This window comes from Gavia stellata, chromosome 2 (assembly GCF_030936135.1).
Source record: "Gavia stellata isolate bGavSte3 chromosome 2, bGavSte3.hap2, whole genome shotgun sequence".
Classification (NCBI taxonomy): Eukaryota; Metazoa; Chordata; class Aves; order Gaviiformes; family Gaviidae; genus Gavia; species Gavia stellata.
In genome coordinates, this window is record NC_082595.1 from 58635944 (window position 1) to 58659883 (window position 23940).

General features: G+C 38.6%; 2 protein-coding genes across 2 annotated transcripts in view; one reads left to right on the top strand and one right to left on the bottom strand.

Moving 5' to 3' along the window:
• Positions 1–23940, bottom strand: part of NT5DC1 (5'-nucleotidase domain containing 1) — a 153343-nt gene that overhangs the window by 116535 nt on the left and 12868 nt on the right. The gene's annotated exons all lie outside the window — the stretch shown is intronic.
• On the top strand, positions 12492–20016 carry COL10A1 (collagen type X alpha 1 chain). The gene is made up of 2 exons (XM_009816036.2): positions 12492–12630; positions 18122–20016. The coding sequence occupies exons 1-2, from the start codon at positions 12492–12494 to the stop codon at positions 20014–20016; spliced, it is 2034 nt and encodes a 677-aa protein (XP_009814338.2).

Sequence of the window (23940 nt, forward strand, 5' to 3'; positions counted from 1 at the left end):
TGTTTTCTTAAAGAATATGAATCCTTACAGCGAGGTCTTTCTTTGCTTCTAAAGGATGATCCAATACAAGTTTAAATATTCCAAAGCAGTTTTAGAAAGAACATGACAAACCCATGATAATTATCCCCATTAAGTTTGTAAAATAGATCTTACTTTGTCAATGCAAAAGTTTGTCTTATGTTTATTTGGCATTTTTGATCCCTAGAAACTGGAAAAGGTACTAAAACTATCCAATACTATTATTAAATAGTTTTTTAAGGTTGTCCAGAGATTATTTCACATATCAAAGAAATTCTGCTCGTGCTCCTGCCAGCTCTCAGTTTTCCAGCAGTGCTGACATTCCCTACATGACTAGCCTAAATGTATTTTTTCTTAAAGTACCTGCAAACTATTGGTGGACAAACAAACAAAAAAACCCTGTTCTAAACGACATGAGTGTCTCAGGGATACAGTACTGCATGAAGGCCTCAGAGGGAGAAGACTGCCAGAAACTTAGCAGAGTTCACATAAACATCCTGCGGTCATCAGCACAGCCCAAGGTGGAATCCAACGCTGAAACCCAATACAATTTATGTACACAGGACATACCAGAAAAGATCTGGATTTAGACATGTATAAAAAGGAACCAGGAGGAAAATATGCTAGTAATGTTAATTTTACTTTTACTTACTAATACGTAGGTAAGCAAATACATCCCACCATAGGTCTATAGACACAGGAGGTCTATTTTCTGAAACAATAAGCTCTCTCTGAATGACCTAACATGCATCCCTGGTGACCCAATATTTCAACGGACAGCATTGCGTTTAGGTCCTGAAAAAAGGAGAATGTGTAAACATGTTCAGCTTTATATAAAAATATTTCAAGCTGGTAAGTGAAAAGAGTTCCAATCCAAAAACCAAATTCCAAATCTCATTCCTATAACTTCTACTGAATTTGCAGATGGATCTTCTGTATATAAGGATGCTTTTTGATTCTACTGCATCTAAATCTAATACTGAAGTCTATTTCTCACTCACCCAAAAAACGTGAAGTACCTTTAAAAAAAAATAGCTAGCATGCAGAACGAGATTGCAAATATAAAGACAAAATTTTGCCTTGTTTCTAGTGCAGAATCAGATAACCAGATACTAATTGGATAAGCCACACAATGGCAATAAGGCAATGTTGAATTGACTCTACCAGATTTAATGGTAAGTGATGTGATGAAACTAGCATGAATAAAATGTATCAAGCAAAAAGTAGACACCATATCAAGTAACAGCATTCATTTTAGCCCTACCTTCCCAGATTCCACACTTTTTTTGCTTGAAAAATTATTTAAAGTAACACGGCAAGCTGTCTCAGAACCTTCGGGGTTTACATACATCCTCCCTTATTTTCTACATGTTAAAAAACCCCTCCTAATTATCATATGATTTTTTTTTCCTCTGCAGACAAGTAGTTATACTAGCTCTCAAACTGGAATCTACCACTTGTGGGTGACCAAATATTTGCACCATTTGAATAGTCTGGAATATGTGCTAGGGAAGACAGTCACCTGTTTAAATTACACCCCTCTTCATTTCTGTTCAAGGTGAATCTGTAAAGAACTCCCAGATACTTAGAGTAGATGTTCACTACAGATCTTGATCAACTCACTCCCTTATATTTCAATGCTATAGCTGCAATGAATAGATATCTTCCCCAGCCAGGCAAAATACATTTAAAAAATTACCATTTTAGAGCTCTAATCAGAAACATAGAACTGATGCAATTTGGACAACAGACTTCCTTTGCCAAAGGCTTTCTAAAGTTGACTTTCAAGCACTGTAAAGACCTACTAAATCCATTCAGTAGTGAGAATAAAATGAAATGAAACTATAGGAGATTCACACTCAAACCACAGTGAGTTTTAAACCTCAGTCACAACAGTATATTATATAGCAAAATGAGTACACCCATGAGTACGCCTAAGATGCAAACGCACAGTACACAATCTCAAACTAGTCGTAGCTGGAGATGGCTCATTCCCACAGCAGCTTGGAGCACACTGCAAGCTAACCACAAGGCATTTTGCCTGCCTTTCCCTCTGGTTTTGTAGCAGCTCAACACAGGTTGCAGCTAGACTGCTAAATAGAGTAAAACTGCTTCAGCTCTTCAGCACTAAGGTCCAACAGCCTGCATACAGCCAGAAAGGCTGGGTTCAGGCCCAGGTTAAGGCACCTACAATTAAGGTGGTTTAATTTCCAACTCAGCTGTACCCAAACATCATTTATTTCTCTTGAATTTGTGTATTACATAGGCTTACATTCACCTAGTATGGTGAACTCCTCAGAGGTCTTCCCCAGTTCATGAAAGTTTGATCAGAAAACAGATGAGCCAAGCACCAGGAGTTGCAGTGTCCTCCCTCCTCTTCTTCTATCTTTTCTTACTAAAGAAACTCATAGGTACTACAAGAATTCCTCAAGAAAGATGCTGCATGAGATAACCATAAAATTCAGACTCCACGTCACAATCTGGATTATGTGACACAGATAAATGACTCCTTCCCTCCATATCCCATTTCCTATTCTATATGACTTTCTTTCTCACCCACATTTCAAGGTCCTAACTCTTTATCCTGGTTACTGCAGATTGGTGGAAGTCTTCTTCCACTTCAGACCTGTAGCAATACCAGCATGTCAGAAAATCTTCCTTGAAATCCAGTATCAGTCTTCTGCTGTAGCATGTCATTGGCAGCAGCTGCTGACAGCAGAGCAGCCTCCTCCTTGCTTATGGACCATGAGCTGTTTAACAAAAGGAGTCCCAGAAACTTCATCTTTACCTACACCCCTAGCCAAGCTACTGCCAGAGAAACTGTTTCAAGAACAAAAACTGGCTATTGGTTACAGATCACACTGAAGAAAACGGCTCATTTGTTAATGAATCAGATGGGGACCTGGCATTTGTGGATTCAGTTCCCTGGCTCTGAACTTCTCTGATCTTTAGTAAATCCGTAAAGGCTTAAACACATTCACATTACAGCACTTCAACCACATATAATCCAAGCAGCCATTACCTTTCCATAGCTACATTCTTAAGCTGTGACAATTACAAAGTCAAAGGTATAGTCAATTTATTGTGAATGTCCAGAAAGGTTTAATTGCTTCAGTGGAACCTGAACACCTAAATCCAAGAGTAACACACTCAAAATCTCAAAGCATTTAATTTCTGCTTGCAAAGTTACCCACTTTCACTTCTGTATACAGCAGAAATACATCAAGCTCTTATCCATTAACTCCATGGAGATGCTTGCTTACATCTCATCATCAATGGGTACAGAAGTCATCTAACATCACCTCCAGCAGGAGTCCAATTTTTGGTTTAATTTTACCACAGTAACAGCAGGGTCAGAAAATATCACCACTGGAAACAAAGTGGCAGTTTGGTCAGGTTGTCTGTCATGAGTTTGGTGGTCCCTATTCTTCCCTGATACCTGGATAATTTTTTGTATTAGTAGTTTGGGAAGTATTTACCTGCTCCACATATGAATGACTTCTATATAACTATCTTTCAATCCTCAAATCTTTGAATGTGAGAGCCTACTGGTTAAAGTACTTTAAGAAAAATCATCCTTTACATTCCTGTGATTTTTTTCCTATGAAATGCAGGAGACATTGAAGCTTGTGGATTTGAGTTAGGGAATAAGGTAAGTGTCACCTATAAAACTTCGCAGCCCTGATGTGTGTTCTGTAATAATAAAAGCAGCCACTTCATTAGCACTTTATTACAAGCAGGTAACTATGACTCTCCTTTATGACAATATAATGCTTGTAAAAATCCAATCTCAGCTAAGTGAAACTAAAACCAGTCCTATTAATAATCATCAGGAACAATTAGGCTCCATGGACTCAAGCTTATTTTGCATAAAGGAGAGAGTATAGAAAGTTTATATGCACCCACCAACAGAACTTTCCTACGTCTCAATTTAAATAAATGAAAAGGAAACCGCAATATTTAAAATGCCAGACTTAAAAAACCCCAAACAAATCCCTTATTTTTAAAGTAGACTCAGACAACTTTTATTTGTTCTGGCTGTAAAAGTCTGGATTTTCCCACACACACCTTTGGCACCTGTTTTTAAACATGAAAGTTTAAAAACAACTCTGTGCCAATTGTCCAAACCACAGCAGGTAGTAAGGTCAATGAATGAGACTATTCAGCAGGCTGACTACCTGCTCCAGTGAGTACACTTGAAAAAGCAGCTCAGTTACACCTATTTTTCACCAACCATTTGGAAGATTCCCCTAATTATGGAATACCTGAGGGAGCTGCTTGAACTTTTTCACCTTTGGGAAAGTACGGGTGGTTCCCACCCTTCTTCTACCATGGCTTCTACTTTATTCACTGTGGTCCAGGGGAGTCTGAAAAAAACCTTGAGTCCAGCAGGCACAGAGGTAGAACAACATATTAAATACTCTAATAAAAAGTCAGAGAAAAATAGAGCACAAATTAAAGAAAACATAAAAATACGCCCCCCCCACTGGAAAATATGACTACTTAGCTTTTTTATGTTTTTATGTAAAAGCTCTTTCTGCTGTAACATACCAGGTTTTTAAACCAGAACATCAGGAACTTACTAAAAAGAAAGAACACTTGCAGTAATCTTTAAAGAACAATCATATATTTCAGGTGTTTAGAATCATTCAACACGTCCTGTGAAATGATCTGGACCTATGGAAAACAAGCTTTCCTCCTTTTCCCAGGAAAGTTTGATTGCATTTTAGTCCAAAACAAGTTCTTACTAATTCAGCTTAAAAAATGCTTCATAAACCATTGTATTGACATAACTGAGAGTGCAGTCAACATCAGGCAGAAGGCTGAAAATGAGCATCTCCAGGTAAAAGGAACTGGAAACCTCTTTACCTGGCTATATTTAAGCAGGTCCAGAAACAGTTTTGTGGAACCCCCTCCTCAAAAGCCAAAGTCAAATTTTCATATTTGCTTAGGCTATTCAGTGGTCAGGCCCTTTGAAAATTTTTTTTCCTAAATTGTGAACATAGTTAACCGGATATTTCTGTTCTTCCCCTCCATCAGAAAGACACAGGTCCTGCCATCACCTGCATATTTACATTTTTAAACAAATCCAGTTAAAATCCAAACTTCGTACATATAAACATTTATATTACTTAATCAGAAATGCATTTGTGGGAAAAAGGATGAATATCGATATATAAAAACAGCTTTGTGTTTTCAGTATCTTGAAAACCCATCAGTTTTCATTTAAAGCCACATGCCCCTGTACGAGGCCGCACCTCGAATACTGTGTTCAGTTTTGGGCCCCTCACTACAAAAAAGACATTGAGGTGCTGGAGTGTGTCCAGAGAAGGGCGACGAAGCTGGTGAGGGGTCTGGAGCACAAGTCTTATGAGGAGCGGCTGAGGGAGCTGGGGTTGTTCAGCCTGGAGAAGAGGAGGCTGAGGGGAGACCTTATCGCTCTCTACAACTACCTGAAAGGAGGTTGCAGAGAGGTGGGTGTTGGTCTCTTCTCCCAAGGGACTAGTGACAGGACAAGAGGAAATGGCCTCAAGTTGCACCAGGGGAGGTTCAGGCTGGATATTGGGAAAAATTTTCTTTACTGAGAGAGTGGTGAAACACTGGACTAAGCTGCCCAGGGAAGTGGTGGAGTCACCATCACTGGAGGTGTTCAAGGAACATGTGGATGAGGCATTGTGGGACATGGTTTAATGGGCATGGGTGTGTTAGTTGATGGTTGGACTTGATGATCTTACAGGTCTTTTCCAACCTTAGTGATTCTGTGAACTGATATGAGTTTCAAATTAATGCATTCATTTGATCCATATTTGTTGTTTTTCCTTTCAGAGGCAGGGAAAGAAGGAATAAAAATGAGGAAGGAATAAGGTCAGGACAGCAGCATACCCAAGATACTGGAAAACATCTTTCCTAACTCCAGTACTTCTGTTTGGTATGTTTTACTCTAGTATCATAAATTCTCTAAGATGGGTGAAGTTGACCTTATCTTTATACAGGCATAATGAAATGTGACCACAAACAATGCAGTGTTGTTAAAAAGCATTAATCAATAATACTGACTCTGAGGAATGTATAATCATAAATTCATGTCAGTCTCAAAGATTTCTCTATAACCTATGTGGAAGACATCTTTTCCTGGGGTTTCAGCATGGATATTCAGTGCCTCTGCAAGTTGACTCAGTCAGAATACAACTATAAATATTTAACTGCGTGTCATCTATTTAAATAAACTGCTATATTAAATAGAGTTCTTGTGATCAACAGTTACCTGAGATGAACAGAAAAAACTGGTCAGCAGTCAGTCATTTTTGCAGTGCCAGAATAAATACATACGATCTTCCCATTAGTACTTGAACATAGGACATTTATTCAACCACAACTACAAGTGTACATGGGCTTTAGATCTATAAAAAGGCTAATACAGGGCTGTAGGGGTAACACAGTTTCTTTTGTTTTGTTTGTTTGAAGACAGAATTGTTTATTGTATCTTAAAGTATGAATATGGATAGGACTGCACAGCCCTGCAGTTTACCTCAACAAGTATCTATTAATTACAAATGACAACATGCATTCTGAAACTCAAAAGTAATCTTATTTATTTTGCAATTAGCAAAGTAAACATTTGCTTCACCGACATGTTTTCCAGTCCCATGCAGTCCAAGTGGCTAGTGTTGGAACAGAAAACATCCTCCATGTAAACACAAAGTAACAATGATTGCAAAACAAAACAAAGAAACAACATCAAAACACAAAACAAAAACACCCAGATTTCCCACAGCTATTGAATTCACAGATTTTCCTGCTTCCTATTTCTTTGAGTGCATTTGACTGTGAGCAGTAAGAAGCTGAAAAGCATCTGTATTAGTTTTCCCCATTAAGAAAGGTAGAGTGGAACACTTTGTTCCCCTGCAGTCCCATTGAGGGCTTACCTGGCCACTATCACGGGAGCGTGCAAACACTCTTCAGCATTGTGTGATGGAAAGGGAGAGTGGATGGTTTTAAACCATGGAGTTGAAATGATTTAGGAGTTTCCAGAGTGTCATAAAGTGCACCACAAACTAGCAAACCCAATTACTCTTTAAATTTCATGGCAGGCTTTCAAACTTCTCTTAGAAATTCCTAAGCACCTTTCTTTGAGAACTTAATTGGAGACTGGAGAATTTCTTCACCAGAGATGGTGCTACAGGCTATTAGAGTCTGTTGCAAAATGGTAGCTACCACGAGTTTTGGGAATAAGCACTTCAATAGAGGAAAACTTATCACAGACTAGGGTAGAGTCTTCAAAGTTTACTTCAGGCAGGTAACAAAATTGGAACTGACAACAGCAGAAAGCACTTGTCATAGATAATGAGCTATAAGAAGCAAAAGAACTGTGTCCTCTTAACAGTGTTGAGATTTTACGTCCTCAATTAAAAGTTACTCCAAATTTTTCAGACTACTTTTTAAACTACAGGAAAAACCTCCCACCAACACATTCTTGCCTCTTTCTTCAAAACTGAGATTACCGAGCCAAACAAAAGCAGTAACACCTCCCCCCCCCCAGTTCCTTGGGTACCATATTTTAACATAAAAAATAATGATAAACTACAAAAATGTCAGGATTAAGACTAAAAGCCAATTATTAAAAATAAGACAAATTCTGAGTTGAAGATGTGAATTTTTACTTTCAAAGAACTGTGAGTCCTTTGAAACTATCTAAGCACATGGTTTGTGCTTAGATGGTGCAAAATCAAGATCACATACTCTAAGTCAAAACAATCAATCTAAACATAGTCACACTGAAAATCCTCAGTATCAGGAACATATTTAGCCAGTTCTCAACTACTGCAATGACCTAGCCCAGCCTTTCTCCGAGTTTTGCTTTTCTTTTTTTTTTTTGGGGGGGTGTGTGTAAAAGGGAGCAATTGCTTGTTTTATTACAGTTTATGATTAATTAAGCTGTTACACATCCCTGCCTCGTAGGCAGTTGCTTATTGTGGGACTCATTTAAGAGCCTTTGCGAGTAACTTGCAGGATTGCGGTGAAAGTCAGTTCCCATTTCCAAAAGCACGTTGCCACTTCCATGTCACTTACGCATGTGTTTCCACTCTGTGGGAGTAAGACACTGAAGAAACAGGGGATTTTTGGAAAGTACGTGCAAGCACATGCTTTCTAACAACATTCAACATCAAATTGAACATTCAGTCAGCAAATACGATGAAACACTGCAGACTGCTGCGAATGTCATTAAAGACTCTGTGATTCCAGTACCTACTTCATATGGTCCAGAGAAACTCTAGAGTCTTTTTATTGCAGTTAAGCTTAGGACTTAAACTATTACATCGCTATTTTGAAGGAATACTACCATGGCTACTTTTACATGGGAAGAAGCAGACAATACATAACTAAAAAGCAAGTTCTGGAATGGTGCAATGGATCCACGTGGCACACCACTATTCCTGACTATTAGAGTAGTGGGACAGGGGGAGCAGGGGGCAGTGAAGATACCTTCATTTGAAAGTAAAGACAACTTTCTAAGTGAATAGCTACAAAACAAAAGCATATGAATGTTTATACTTTGAAAACAGTTGTGCAAATAACCTATCTTTTTTGAAATGTGCTGTTGCTGCTAATAGGTATACACAAGTATGTCTACTGCACATATTTTTGCACATGCAAATATATACCGAAGCCTGACTTTCATATGCGTGCTTTGAGCTAAATGCGTGTTAGTGCTCTGCCAATAAAAAATATCCACAGCAACAGGGAAAACATACAAAAGAAATGAACCCCAATTCTACCTCCATTTGCCATACCCACAAAAAACAAAACCTCAAACCCAAGAAGCAGCATAAGATAGCACAACAGGGTGGAGCTCAGGTTAAACACAAGGACAACGGGTTTGCTTGTATATACCTTTTGACCCCACAATCATCCTTATTTACGCAGAGACACACAGAGATTATTCAGCTTCCTGGCCAGAAGGAGCCAAGGCAGGAAGTGAGGCTGCTGGGCAAATATCAGAGTACATTATTGGTGCTTTTGTAATGTAAGTGTGCCTGCTTTGGGGGTATTTATGAATTAGGCTAGAAATTAGCACGAAACTGTGTGTGCATAGAACTGTTGCCTGCTGTTCTTAACTTTTTAAACCAAATATTGTCAAATTAGCAACAACCACACTTCCCACTAAGGGCTGTATATTTAAATGTTTTAAAATCAAAAGCTATTTTTGGATTTACGTGAACCAAAAAAAGGAGCTGGAGTTGTATTTCTTCAAGGAGGAAACAAATTCTATTCCCATACATGTGCTGCCTCTGTCAAAAGTGGATGACTGGATTCTCATTTGAATTTATAGAGAATAATTTTTAAATCAAGCACTTGAGAAGTTACACAAACAACTTGAAGACAAAGCTTCCCTTTTCAAAAGATTAAAAAGAACTGAATGCACGTAGGGGGAGTAAAAATTGCATCTCAGACATGCAAACATTCTCTGAAAACCACTGACCAGATTGGACACGCAAGTTTAATGGGGAAAGCAGGCTTCATTCTGAAGACCTCTGCAGCGGAAAGGGTTTATTTACAAAAATGGAACATAGTGTTGTTTAGAGGATGGCTAGGAAGAAGAATAGAAGAAAAGAACCATTCGACAATACATTAAATGAATGATTGCAGCAGTCTTTAAATAACAACATTAATACAGCCCTCTAGTAAGCAAAGGTATTAGCACAATTGTAAGCAGAATAGACTTGATGGTCCACTGGTCTCTTTCAGTGCAGTAACTTGTGTTCTAGGATATTTGCCATAATACATAAAAGCCAAAAAAGTTGTTACTTGAAGAGTGTGGAATTAAACAAAGACACAAAGCAGGTAAAATTCAGCCCACGTTAACCTGTCATTCCACAGGATAGCCGCACGGTTCAGGGCCACCACAGCTTAGTCTTTTGGTTGGAACAGTAATAGGTGTCCCTTCTGTACCTACCATGCATGAGAACTCCCAGTAACGCAGGTTATTTATTAGTATTCCTATAATATAACATGCTAGTACCCTTGCCTGATTACAGTATTTCTACAATCGGTGTTAGGATATGGGTGCATACATTCTTCTGCATAGATATTGCTTGTACCTCACCAAACGGCTCCCCAGACAGCTTCCACAAATGGCATAAATTAACTTGAAAAATAAATACATGCTCACCTTATCACGACAGTAACTTGTAGCACATGCTCAGCTTCCTTTAGTAACAACACAGATATCATTTATCTTTGTTTTACCACTAATTTTTGGTGCAAGGGAAACAAAGAATTTCAGACACATCCAAAAATCTAACTCTAAGACTACAATACCACATAACAATGTCAAAGAAGTCTGCAATTGGCAAAGGAGTTTTAATACACAGATGATTTATATGTAGGTATTTTTGCTGAGAATCGTTGATAAAAACAAAGTGCACTATATAGTTAGTTCTACAGTTTCATCCTAAATGAGAAAGGCTTGTTTCTTCTCTCTTATTTTGCCCTTCGATCTTAAATAATGTTTCAGAGTCACAAACAATTCAAGGACTGAAAATTACTGCCTATTTAGTACTGAACACTAATCAAAGTGATGCTGAAACACTGTAAGATTCCATTATTTATTCAAAAACAAGAAGTCACAACATGTGGATACAGTCTGTTAAGAAAGTTTATTAAACTAATCATGCCTAATGGCTGAAGCCAGTTTATAATCTGAAGAAAAAGAGGAGAAAAAAAGAGATAAGCTGCAATCAAGTTTGATCCACCAACAATAAAACAGCAGTAGTTCAAATTTACTAAACTGAAACCATTCAATAGGAAAAACATGCATCTAGTAAAAGTACCACAATAACTGCATTTGATTGAACAAACCTCAAAAAAAGTTAATTGCTGAATGCAGAAAAGCTCAAAAAAGCTCTACCAGCCCTAAATATCATCCTGTATAACACTTGCAAATTTAAGTGGTATGGATTTCAACACATTTGTTACAACTACACACAATGAAGTTCTCAATGTGTAAGGCAAGCTTGCATTTCAAGAATTTACAATACAGAAACATTACTTGCAGAATATCTCATATATACGTAGTACTGTACCTCCAGCATCAAAACAGAAGTCTAGAAATATAATGTGAAGATAACAATCTCCTAAAACAGTAACAGCTTAAAAGTACTCTTCAGGTCCTCACAGAACTCCATTATTAACATCTTAATTGACTGCAAGTTCTCCACTAGTATCCCAATGAACAATTACTCACATAAGTAGTCTCTATAGACTTTAGTGGGCTTACTCCTGAAAGTAACAGCTTACCAAAGTTCCAAATGTATAGATCTTTCCTTAAAACATTTACAGAGAAATCCAAATGAAGCACTCAAGATTACCAGCCTTACTTACAAGTTCATGAATTTTTCCAATGTTACCTTTCTCAGTTTTAAAAACAGAGGGGCCATAAAATTTTAGAAAATACTAACTACAAGCAATACAATTTCATCAACAATAAGAAATCCAAGGGAAGAAGAAGAAAAAAACCAAAAAAAACACCTAACAGGATCTAGGATGACTGCCCAAAATAGCTTCCCCCACCCCTAAAAAACACACATATACACACAGATAATTACTGCTTTCTGATTTTTGGGGAGGAGCTTATGCCCAGCAGTCACCCAACTAGGGGGAAAATCATATAAATACTCAAGGGTGACACTTGAAATCATCAGCTTCTGTTCACTCACCAGTGGCAGAAGAACTCCTCAATAGAGGAGGATTCACTGCTCTACTACTCTGCATTGGAGCTCCACAACATTCTGGTATGTTCTGATTTCATCTAATTCTATTTGCTTTTGAAGGTAACTTCTACAGGATACATGTTTTCTGGTTGGGGAGGTAAGGGGGTTGATATTTAAGGGCCAGTGACAGCTTCCATACTGCCACTGGGGCTATTTGAAAGGCTACAGATAAAAGCCTGGTTTCAAGCAAGGCAACGGGAGATTTTTGCCACTGATGCTGAAGGAGCCAGGACTTCATGCTTCATTTGCTATAGCTTTAGACAGAGGCAATAAGGTCGTGGTAGAGTGCCTATGTATTTCCACTGAAAACTTTTCTTCATTTCAGGAATTTTGATATATGCAATGCCTGAACTTCCTTTAGGAGCCCTAGTGTAACTAGGAAAATAATCACTGTTTCTGAAGACAGTGTTTTTAAATAGGCTGGCATCCATTTAAAATTATTATTTTCCTAAGAGTGAGACTATTGCCTCTAAGCTATCTATACGAGAGCTCTGTCATTCAAAGTGATAGCAATGATTCCCTTTTTCTTAGAGGATTTCTCACAACTAGTGAAATCAGGAGGAAGTAAGCACAAAATAATTTTACTTTTAATACCAGTACTTTAAGAAAACTCATTTATTCATGCACAAGAAACAGAACTGAACAGCTTTTCTTTATAACAAACTACTTCTCCCTTTTCTAACAGAGAACGGATTTGGAAACATGCATTTACAAATATCCTTACTACTGCTGTTTTGTCTGAACATTGTCCATGGTAGCGACGGATATTTTTCTGAGCGATATCAGAAACAATCCAGCATCAAGGGGCCACATTTTCTACCATTCAATGTGAAGAGTCAAGGTAAGTTTACTATTTTTTAATAATAAACTAACACAATTATTCCTAGTGGGTCAATAAATGAACAAAAGCTCTTTGTTTATACTATCGGTATTCAACTTTCACCAACAGTTTAGGTTTATTAAAATAGTGTCATCACTGCAGAAAGAACTGACAGTGGCTCTGGCAGTTGTCTCCTGTTGACAAAGATGCACACTTGCCGCAGACAAATTTTTTTACACAATAATCAATAAAGGCATATAGAGCAGAAAAAATCACAGCTACAGATCTGATCTTCAGTAGTGGGAATAATACAACATGATTGTGTTCATAATTATGTACGTGGTAATTAGCCTCAAATTTCCTGATTCAACACTGGGGTTTCTAACAATAGACCTGTCATCTAAAACATTCAGAAAGAACTTTCACATAGTCTGTCATGTTATCTCTACTCAAAACAGACAAGTGTGAATTCAAATATATATCTGATACATATGGCCAAATGAAGGCCTAATTAAAGTCTAGAAAGGCAAAATAAATTGATATATAACCATAAAAATGACATAAACCTCTACATAGTTTTTTCATAAGTGATTTAAGCTTATGCTTTAATTATCAGACTAATCTCATAGTAATATAACAATTCTAGCTTTATTATAAAAAGTTCTCTTCATTTCATAAATCAGTCTTATTGTATAGGCAATTTATAATTACAATGCTATACGTTGTGTCATCTTATTTCTGGATATCCCCTCTGTCCTTATAAGTCAACTAGGTGGCTATACTTAGTGTTTGAAACTATGAATTCTGTTTTGTTTTTCCACACTTAGGCCAAAGCTTTTTTAAAAAACTTGAAATCAAAACTTCTAACTTCCTAAGTGCTGGTTTTATTTGATGAATTGTCCCCCAAAGGATGATCAGTTGTCTCTATTCAAAATTATCATCAGCAAAATTAAGAGAACTGAATCTTCCTTGTAAACATTCCCCTCCTATCCTGCAAGAACATTATTTTCTTTCAGACATCAACAGGCTATTCAGAATAGCTTTCACTTTTGCTGTATCCCACCTACTTTTAGTTGTAATAATCATACTTCGGTAGAAATGAGGAAGCCGAACGAGGGACTCGGAAAATAGGATTTGCAAATAAGCTTCTCTTCACCAGAAAAAAGGACATTTTAGGCTGTATCTGCATCAGAAAATAGGGTAGCACAACAGAAGGAGATCTGGAGAGCAGCATAGTTGCCAGCTCAGGACATAGCATCCACATTGCCTTCATTTAGGAGGTTTCGTTTCAGAATAGCTCTAGTCTGATCCTACAGACTGGTTGCTCATGAGCAGCACACATCGAGTCCACAGATGCAGCCCTGGTCTCACCCCAACCAGCTCCAGCCCATGTGCTCCAAGAACACTCTGTAGTAAGAACCAAGTGAAAGCAGTATGGCTGGGAAACCTATCCTCCAAAATATTCTTCTGGGCTGTACCGAAATACTGTCACAGCTTCATCCCTTGCCTTCAGTACAAGGACTTTCTGGAATCCTACCAGCACTCTCGGATTGAATTCATGTTATGTGTACATAAACAGCTACTCTGAGGACTTACTAACTGGAATTCCCACTGGGTTAGAGTTGCATTTCCTCCCTCTCCCCTCATTAACTTTTCATAGTGTTTTTCCATGACTCTGTTCAGAATCATTTGCATATTTACATTATTTTTAAGTGAAGTACAATATTTCCTTGGTTATCCTCTACCATACTTCACTTACTTCTCTTCTCCTCGTACTGTCTTTTTTCCCCCTCTATAGAAAACATTTGGAAATGGGAAACCAGCAGCAAATTAAGAAAAAGGGAGCAGGGTAGACAGGAAATAGGGTGAAAGGGGGAAATGAATTGTCCTGAACTACGTTTTCACTTTATATACTAACACAGAATCTAATGTGCGTGAAACTTCATATTTAGAATGAGAATAATTATATCAACATGTGAGAAATGTAAAAGGCTGTCTATTTAGGAAAGGTAACAAAGACTATATACTAGACCTCAAAAGCAGGAACAGCCTACAGTTTTACAGACACAGGAGTCCAGACATTCAAAATTGCTTGACAAACCTTCATTTGGGGAACATGCATCAGAATGGAGGACTGGAAAACCATTGCTATTCTTCAGTCTGGAAAACAAGCATCCTAAAGAGGGTTTTTAGAAGAGTTTAAAGAGGGCAGGCTGTTACAGATTGTAATTTCTAGTCTGAGACAATCACAGAAGAATAAAACAGGAGACTACAGCACCAAATTCATCTAACTATTGTCTAGTGAGTTCTTCCCTATGCGAGGAGCTCAAGTTGCACATGGCAAGCTTTTCATCATAGCTTACTCTTCCTATTTGGTCACCAAACATTGGCTTCTAGAGATTTACTTACCAATAAATTCTCTTTTTGTTCTGTACAGCTTTGTCAAAAAGCAGCCTTGAACTAAAATTTCAGTCTAGACCCAAACTGGTGACTCAGGACAACATGTAATAGATCATTCAATTTCTGTTAGCAATTAAACCCTACTAAAGCTTCATTTAATTTGGTGAAATTGTTTTAACAGTTTTAAAAATCTTGTTCTTGACAGTTCTCCAGTCAGAATATACTTTCCTTTTCTGTATGTATTTAGTGTCACCATTTTTTAAATATACCAGGACATAATTTTTAAACCAGTAGCTCTTTGGTTTGAAATCTTTGAAAAGTCCTAGTTGAGAGCAATCATTGAATTAAGTCTGACTGTTCACCAATGCTTAAATAAGCTGTTATTGCAGGTTATGCTAAAGTATTCATACTTAATTCAATACATAAACAGGGTTTGACTGGACTCAGAGAACATAAACCAACTTTGCATCAAGAGATGTGCCAAGACATAGAAAACAGTAGCCAATCACTACTTCAATTTTCCTGGTCAAAATCCTACTTCATTAATGTGTTCAGCTGTCCTTTCCTCAGAGGACTTAACAATTGTCTCTAGACAGCACAATTGCCAGACATTTTAATCTAAAAGCGGCACAACTTTGAAACAATATAGCTCCTCACAGAAAATCTCTATAACAACATGAACACTGACAAAGCCTTTAGCATCTTATGCAAAAAGGCAGCAGCCACCACTTTGTGAACCTAGGACTGATATGAATGTGCATCTAAAACATGGTAAAAAGCAAGAAAGAGAAGCAATCTGAAGCTAAAGTCTGATGCAATTTGCCACCAAAAAAAAAAAATTAATTAGATCAAGTGCAATAACTGCGTGTTACTTAAATACAGCTGAATAAAACGAATGTTGCTGCCCTGCAGAAATTAAACTCACTCTGACTGCTAAAGAACAAAATAGATTTGGTAGGCCTAGACATAGCTCCTTGAGTTATGGTTATGAAAGAACAGACCTGGTTGGGATCACTGTTCTCTTCTGCCAAAGTAGCCACATAAATACCTGGTTTTGGGTTCGATGCAGTTGATGTAAAAACCTGTTCATATATTTTCCCCTAATGCTTTACAACTGAAACCGCATTAGGTCAGGAACCTGTTTAGGAATTTGTGTTGAGACTTTGATCTGACCTGCCTGTGTTCTCTTATGTGAACAGATAGTTTTTGAAGTTCTATCCACAGATAGAACCTATGAAATAAATTCAGAGTCCTCCATCTGAGTAAGCTGTTTTCTCTGATGGCAGCTCTCTTACTTGTGGTAAAGAGAAAACATGTAAAGTGTAAAGAACATTTACATGCCACTACTGCTGCAGGGTATGTGTTAATTCTGACAGGCTTAAGCCTTTTCCAAATTATTTTTTCATACGATGTAGTTCTTAAAATTTGCCGTATCTTATGTCACTTATATAATAAGAAAACCAACTTGCAATTGCACCCTACTGAATCTGGGAGTTCGATAGTAACAAATCAACAATATCAGTAAGATACCAAAGACTGTACCAGACTTGTCACTGGTACTCACAGATTCCACAATCTCCTTCGCAGCTAAGAAGGATATGTGTTTGCATTTTCAGTTTGTCAACAAATCACAGACATTGCTTTCTTCCTATGTGTAGGATTTTAGCAACTATCTTCCTTTTCATTGCCTTAAGGAGGATAAGATAGGAAGGTGTGCAAAATAAGGTGATATGCATTTCTGCTGATTTTATGCACCAGCAAAAAAGAAAATGCACTCTCTACAATTGGTAGATAAAATCAATTTCCCTGGCAATATAGGAAGAAGGCAACCTTGCAGATCCAATATCAAACCAAAATCAAAGGTATTTCATACACACATCTCTATTATTTTAAAATACAATATGCACAAGAATAGTTTTCTTCCTCCACCTCATTTTTGTCTCATCAAGACTAACCATAGACTGGAAAAAGTAATTTATTATCTAAGAGACAACAGAACAGTCATTGCATAAATTTTCATATATATATACATACACACACACACACACTGCTCTCTTTGTGAGAGACTGAAATGCAAACTTTAGCTGATCCAATTGTTGATCTTATCAATCTTTGCTAAATAAACATCAAACAGAATATGTTGCCATTACACAAAACAGAATCCACGCTCTGCCTATATCCCTCAGGTTTTTGTTTTTAAAATGACCTCTTAAATTAACATTCATCATAGGTACAGTATTTCATTCTATAATGCTGCCAGTTGCCGCAAACTACTGAAGTAGTCTCACAATATCTGTGTTAATCTTGTCTGTAATGTCCTACAAATCAGCATCCTAATTCCAATAGGAAGCTGCAAGCTCCCCCAAAGTGCACAGAAAACTAAGCAGTGAGCTTGTTCGTTTATTCCTCTATTTGTGACATTTGGTTAAGTGGCTCCACCTGCTGTTTTGATAACTAAGAAAATGAGGTATTATTAAAAAAACAAAACAATGCCAGAATTCTGACTGTTTTAAGATGAATTATCAGTTGTGACCTTGCCACGGTGTGAAAGTTTTATGACAAAAATCTTTAAGACAGTATTTGAAAATATAACACTCACATGTTTACAAAAAACCCCCAGAGCCATGGCCCACTTTTGGAAATGTGAGGGAGGAAAGGACAAAAATCTCACTACTTAAATGTAGCACCAAGCAGCTTCAGAAAAGCAGCTACACCTGCACAGGAAGCTTTCTCTGGTTTCGTTAATTATCAAGATGCCAGTCTGATAACTTGCTAAATCAGTTACCTGGTTTTTTTTCTGCCTTAATAGTTTGCATAGTTTGCACAGTGACTTTTAATCTCTCTGATGAGCCTAAATGTATTGAAGCCAAAAAAATTTCTAGGGGTCTTGTAGCTCACAACTCCAACACATTTGCACTTGTTAATTATTCATGTAAGAGCTCTGAGACACTTTTGCCCTGAACATCAAGTTCTCAGTGACCAAACACAGTATTAGAAACTTGACTTCTATGCGGTTCAAATTAAGTTAACCCTTCACACATTTCACCACCGTGCTAAAGTCTGCAAATCTGTTGTAGCTGCCCTGGTTGACCTGGTTTCCTCTCTCTCACAGGTGTGCAGATAAGGGGTGAACAAGGACCCCCTGGTCCCCCAGGCCCTATTGGACCGAGAGGACAACCAGGTCCTGCAGGAAAGCCAGGGTTTGGAAGTCCTGGTCCCCAAGGCCCCCCTGGTCCCCCAGGACCACCTGGATTCTCTGCGGTTGGAAAGCCAGGCATGCCAGGCCTACCAGGAAAGCCAGGAGACAGAGGACTAAACGGTGAGAAAGGAGAAGCTGGACCTGTTGGGCTCCCGGGCGCAAGAGGGCCACAAGGACCCCCTGGCACTCCTGGTCCTGCAGGACTGTCTGTTCCTGGCAAGCCAGGACCACAAGGCCCTCCAGGAGCTCAAGGGCCAAGGGGCCTCCCCGGCGAGAAGGGAGAGCCAGGTATCCCTGGTATAAATGGACAAAAGGGAGAAAATGGATTCGGCGTTCCAGGCCGCCCAGGTACCAGGGGTCTTCCAGGACCGCAGGGGCCCCGGGGCCTCCCCGGTCCTGCTGGGGTAGGGAAGCCTGGTGAAAATGGTCTTCCAGGTCAGCCAGGTATGAAAGGTGACAGAGGTTTACCAGGCACACCCGGAGCAGCTGGTATCCCAGGTCCCCAGGGTCCCCCAGGAGAACCTGGAGAAGCTGGTGTCGGCAAGCCTGGGCCAATGGGACCACCAGGAGCAGCAGGCATCCCTGGAGCCAAGGGCCACCCTGGCCCTGCAGGCTTGCCTGGATCCCCAGGTCTTCCAGGATTTGGAAAGCCAGGATTGCCAGGGATGAAGGGACACAGGGGGCCTGAAGGTGCTCCTGGCCTTCCAGGACCGAAAGGAGACCAAGGCCCAGCTGGTGTGCCAGGAGAACCAGGGCCTGCCGGGCCACCAGGGAACATGGGCCCTCAAGGACTCAAAGGCTTGCCGGGTGAGAACGGTCTACCTGGACCCAAAGGCGACACAGGCCCTGCAGGCCCCCCGGGATTCCCAGGAGCCAAGGGTGAACGAGGTCTACCAGGATTAGAGGGAAAACCAGGATACCCAGGCGAGCAGGGTCTTGCTGGTCCTAAGGGACACCCAGGTTTCCCAGGTCCAAAAGGTGACACCGGCCATGCTGGGCTACCTGGCTTGCCTGGTCCAATGGGTCCACAAGGAGTTAAGGGAGTGCCGGGGATCAATGGCGAGCCAGGTCCCAGGGGGCCTTCAGGAATACCTGGGATCAGAGGCCCCATCGGCCCCCCTGGCCTGCCAGGAGCCCCTGGTGCGAAAGGTGAGCCAGGAGCACCAGGACTGCCAGGCCCAGCAGGTATTTCTACGAAAGGATTAAGCGGACCCATGGGACCACCTGGACCTCCCGGGCCTAAAGGCAACAATGGAGAGCCTGGCTTGCCAGGACCCCCAGGTCCTCCTGGTCCCCCTGGACAAGCCATAATCCCACAGGTGCCTGAAAGTTATGTTAAAGCAGGAGAGTCTCGGGAGCTATCAGGAATGTCTTTCATGAAAGGAGGAGTAAACCAAGCTCTTACAGGGATGCCAGTGTCTGCTTTCAGTGTCATCCTCTCAAAAGCCTACCCTGGGGCAACAGTCCCCATCAAATTTGATAAAATCTTGTACAACAGGCAGCAACACTATGACCCCAGAACAGGCATCTTCACCTGCAGGATCCCTGGACTGTACTATTTCTCCTATCATGTACATGCAAAAGGAACAAATGTTTGGGTTGCACTCTACAAAAATGGTTCCCCACTCATGTACACCTACGATGAGTACAAGAAAGGATACCTTGACCAGGCTTCTGGCAGCGCTGTCATTGACCTTATGGAGAACGATCAAGTATGGCTCCAACTGCCCAATTCAGAATCTAATGGTCTCTATTCTTCTGACTACGTTCACTCTTCTTTCTCAGGTTTCCTGTTTGCTCATATCTAACAACATCCCACTTACAGTGTCCTGACACTGTCTCCTTCAAACCATTTTAACGGGGCACTGATCTGATTCATCACTATCAGGTCATGCAACTTCAATTTTGCAACAGAAATGGAGGAGGGAGTGAGAAGGTGGAAGAGATTGGTTCAAACCTAGTAGAATACTATTGTATGTTTTTAGAGAATTGTCATAAGAAATTTGTTTCAAATGATGATCAATTGTCCAAGTGAATGCAACATTAAAATTTTATGAATTAATATAATGCACCAGTCTCTTTTTTTTCTTTTCTTTTTTTTTTTAAAAAGGAAGATCAGAATTTCTAACTATCACTTCTCATAACACATAAAGTAGCCATTCCAGGACTCTTGATCATACTTCACTATACTTTAATTAACTGAAGGTATTATCCAAAGTAAACAGTCTCAGATACAGCAGGGTCATCATAACAGACAGATAATATACTTCGTAACATTAGTCTGCTATCTGTCAGCTTCAATTTTAAGCTATCAAACAGGAGTCAAGAAATCACAACTCTAATATAGTGCATACCATGTCACAGTTTTAGTTTAGTTCCACTTTTCTTATTAATGAATATCTATCTTGCAGAAAGGCAGATTTACAAATTATTACCTGTTACTGAAGATCTAAAACTTTCACAGTACAAAAAAGCAACCAGATTTCAAGCCTAGAAATCCACTCAGCTTTCTTTGAAGTGCATTTTGTAATCTGCAGCAACAAATTAGTTCAGTATTTTTTAAGGTCCTAACATTCTGTAAAACTACAATGTTCAGAGTACAGTAAAACAACTATCACCAAATCCAGAAGAGCATATCTTCACAAGCATGCAGATACTCACAAAATCACAACAGCTTTACCACCCCAAAATTGGAGACAATCTTTGCACTGTTTTTCCCTGAACAGTTCATGCCTTTAAAACACAATACTTTTGGGACTATATTCTACTTAACTGGTGAATGTGTCAGATGATGACAGTAATTAGTCAGTAGACATAATCATATTTACTATATCTACATACACTCATGTCTCACAAACATTAGACACTACATTAATCTGTTACAGCACTACAGAAAGTTAATGGTATAAAGTAAATTGAAATACTGAAATTAGTGCTTATAAATTATCAAACCATAATAGTTTGGTCATACATTTCTTCGAATGACAGTTACCATTCATGTGCTTTAAAAGTATCATATACATCAAAAGCTTATAAATTAAACCATTATTTTTAGCTTAATTTTGTTAAACAGAAGTTTTTAATCACTTGAACTAAAAGTACATACGCTCTTGTTTAAAAGTTTTGTGATATCACCTTTTCTTCATGAAAGCAGAACCTGAGGCTTGTTATATTGTGTACATTTGAAATCAGCAATTTCCCAAGTACTTGACAATGCGTTGGAATTAAAAAAAGTGATAACACCTTTAGGTTGAACCATATAATCATATAAACCATATAATGTTTTGGAAACTGTAAAGAATTACCAAGAAGGAACTTTGCAGAAGTGTTTTTTCTCACCTTATTAAGTGTTGCTGGATAAGGAAGCCCGTGGCTTAGGCTATACTTTGGTAAACTAATAAGTACGTAAATAGAGAACGTAACATGAGATCTGCTTATTTTAGCAGCCAGGTAGACCTAGGCAAGCAAATTGGTACTACTATTATAAACAACACACACAAATTTTTGTATGGAAATAATACAGCAGACAGTACCACAATTTATAAGTAGCAATCCTGTAAATCTTTTCCTTCAAGCCAAAATAAAATGCAAGACACTTGAGTCCGAATTATCTATCCCCACTTTTCTACCTTCCTGTTTTAGGCCAAATATTAATTACAGATCTCTTAAGAATTATCTCTTTTTTGCACTAAAAATGTTTTCTTATGCAGTTAGTTACTTGCGTTAGTTCAACAGCACTTTCCAGTGTTTAAACATAGCATGTGCTGCTGACAGTACATTCAACCAATCTGGCCCTTTTGTTTCAGAAATAAAGGGATGGGGTATTGGAGGTGGAAAATACTGCTCAGTAGTTGTAAAGTTTCTGATTAATTGCTTTACCTCTGAAATGTATGCCAAAACACATGTTTAAAATTGTTGGAGATGCTCGGTGCTCAGCAGTACATTACTGTCCCGTGATTCCCATTAACTAGTCTTGGCACAAGAAACTGGGCCTAGACAGTATTCTTAAAAGCATGGTTCACCAATCCTTATCGTCCACCCACTTTAAATCAGGCTTTGTCCTTTAAATGTCTTGATTCCTCAAATAAGCACACAGGACTTCAAGTAAGTCTACAGCTTGGTACCTCAAGCCCATGTTTTTGAAGGCTTTTCATAATTGTTCAGATTAAGCCATTAAGAAAGCAATACTGAAAAGCTAGAGATTACACACTAAACTGTGACACAAGCAGAACTTCTACTTTGGTTTTAGCTTTGAATTTTCAATTTAGAGGGAACCTTGAGAAGGTCTGTAAGATTTTTAATGCTGTTTTTCAGTATTTTCTCTGAATGAAGATCAGCAACCTACCTAAAGATAAAGCTCTTCAGAAACCACATATTTTCTGGATCAGGGGCATTAGAGGAAAGAAAATCTAATATGAGATTAAAATGAAAATGTAAGAGCCTGTAATAGTACAAAGCTCATTTCCAAAGGCTTCAAAAAGATTTCCAAGACAAATTTCAGTAGTTCTTAAGTGGTCAAACACACGAAGCACCCAAATAATCCCTTCTGTATTTAGCTGGAAAGTCCAGTAGAGAAGTGTAACAAATTTGTTTGCTTCTATCTTTGTTGCCATTTTCACAATTAAGACAAATAGTGATCTCTCATCACTAGAGGAATTTCTAATGTTTTGCAGAATGTTTGGAGGATTCATTCTTTTTGGCACACAGACATCTAGATCCACTATCTTCTGCCAAGACAACACGGTAATAACAAACTTGTGATCAAAAACCTCTTTGTGTGTGCATGTGTGTGCCTGTGTTTTTGAGGAGAAGATGGAGTAGTTAGAAAGAACCAAAGCTTTTCTCCCCAAAGTAACACTTCTCATACATCAACATGCCACTTCAGGATACTGATCAATCACATAAAAAAAGACAAAATGCAAGTTACTAAAAAAGCAGGTTTTAAGTCTAGCACTTCCTTTCTCTGATAATTTTCCTTTTGTAAAAGGTGGTCAATGACAAATTTCTCAGATGTATCCTTGAAACCTGAGAGCAGATCCCATCAAGCCTTTTTGTGGGCAATTTATGAAGTCTCTGCTGCCATATTAGCCATGATCTTTTTATTTCCAAAATGAAATATAATCTTATGAACTGATTGAAAATATTACAAATATATAATTTTCACTATATAACCACAGTTGCTATGGTTTTCAGGAGTGTAAGGGAAATTATAGGGAAAGACAATCGTGCAAGAGAGAGAAAGCGGCCTTTAAGAGAAGAAATTTTACAAAATTCTGCTTTAAGAAGTTATATTAGGCAGTTTCCTCCTACAAAAACTATTGATTTTTCTGTCAAAAAAAAATAATCACACAATCTGAAAATTTTCACATGGAAATAATTGTACAGTACTTCAAGCCCTCATTAGTCCTCTGAAGATCAAACTTTGTTTCCATAATGTGTTGTGGACCTCTGTCCACATATTTATATAGTGCAAAATACATTGCCACATGACATTTCGTTTAAAATTGCTCTTTACGAATGTTTATAGAACATACACTAAATGAAACACATACAAACTAATGTTAAACACCTTAAAGCTGCAAAATATTCCAGTAGTAAGTTAAAGATTTACAAAAAGGATTCTCAAGTGATTTAATGCTCAACTTGGATATCAATTGCAGAGGGTGTCCTTTCAGGTACTGTTAGGTAAGAAATGACCATTTAAAAAATACAAATATCTGTGTTTATTGCTA

Bases quoted from the DNA above. Each gene is read 5' to 3' on its own strand.
- COL10A1 (XM_009816036.2), top strand. From the start codon at position 12,492: ATGCATTTACAAATATCCTTACTACTGCTGTTTTGTCTGAACATTGTC. The intron at 12,631-18,121 runs GTAAGTTTACTA...TCTCTCTCACAG, and splicing joins ATTCAATGTGAAGAGTCAAG to GTGTGCAGATAAGGGGTGAA.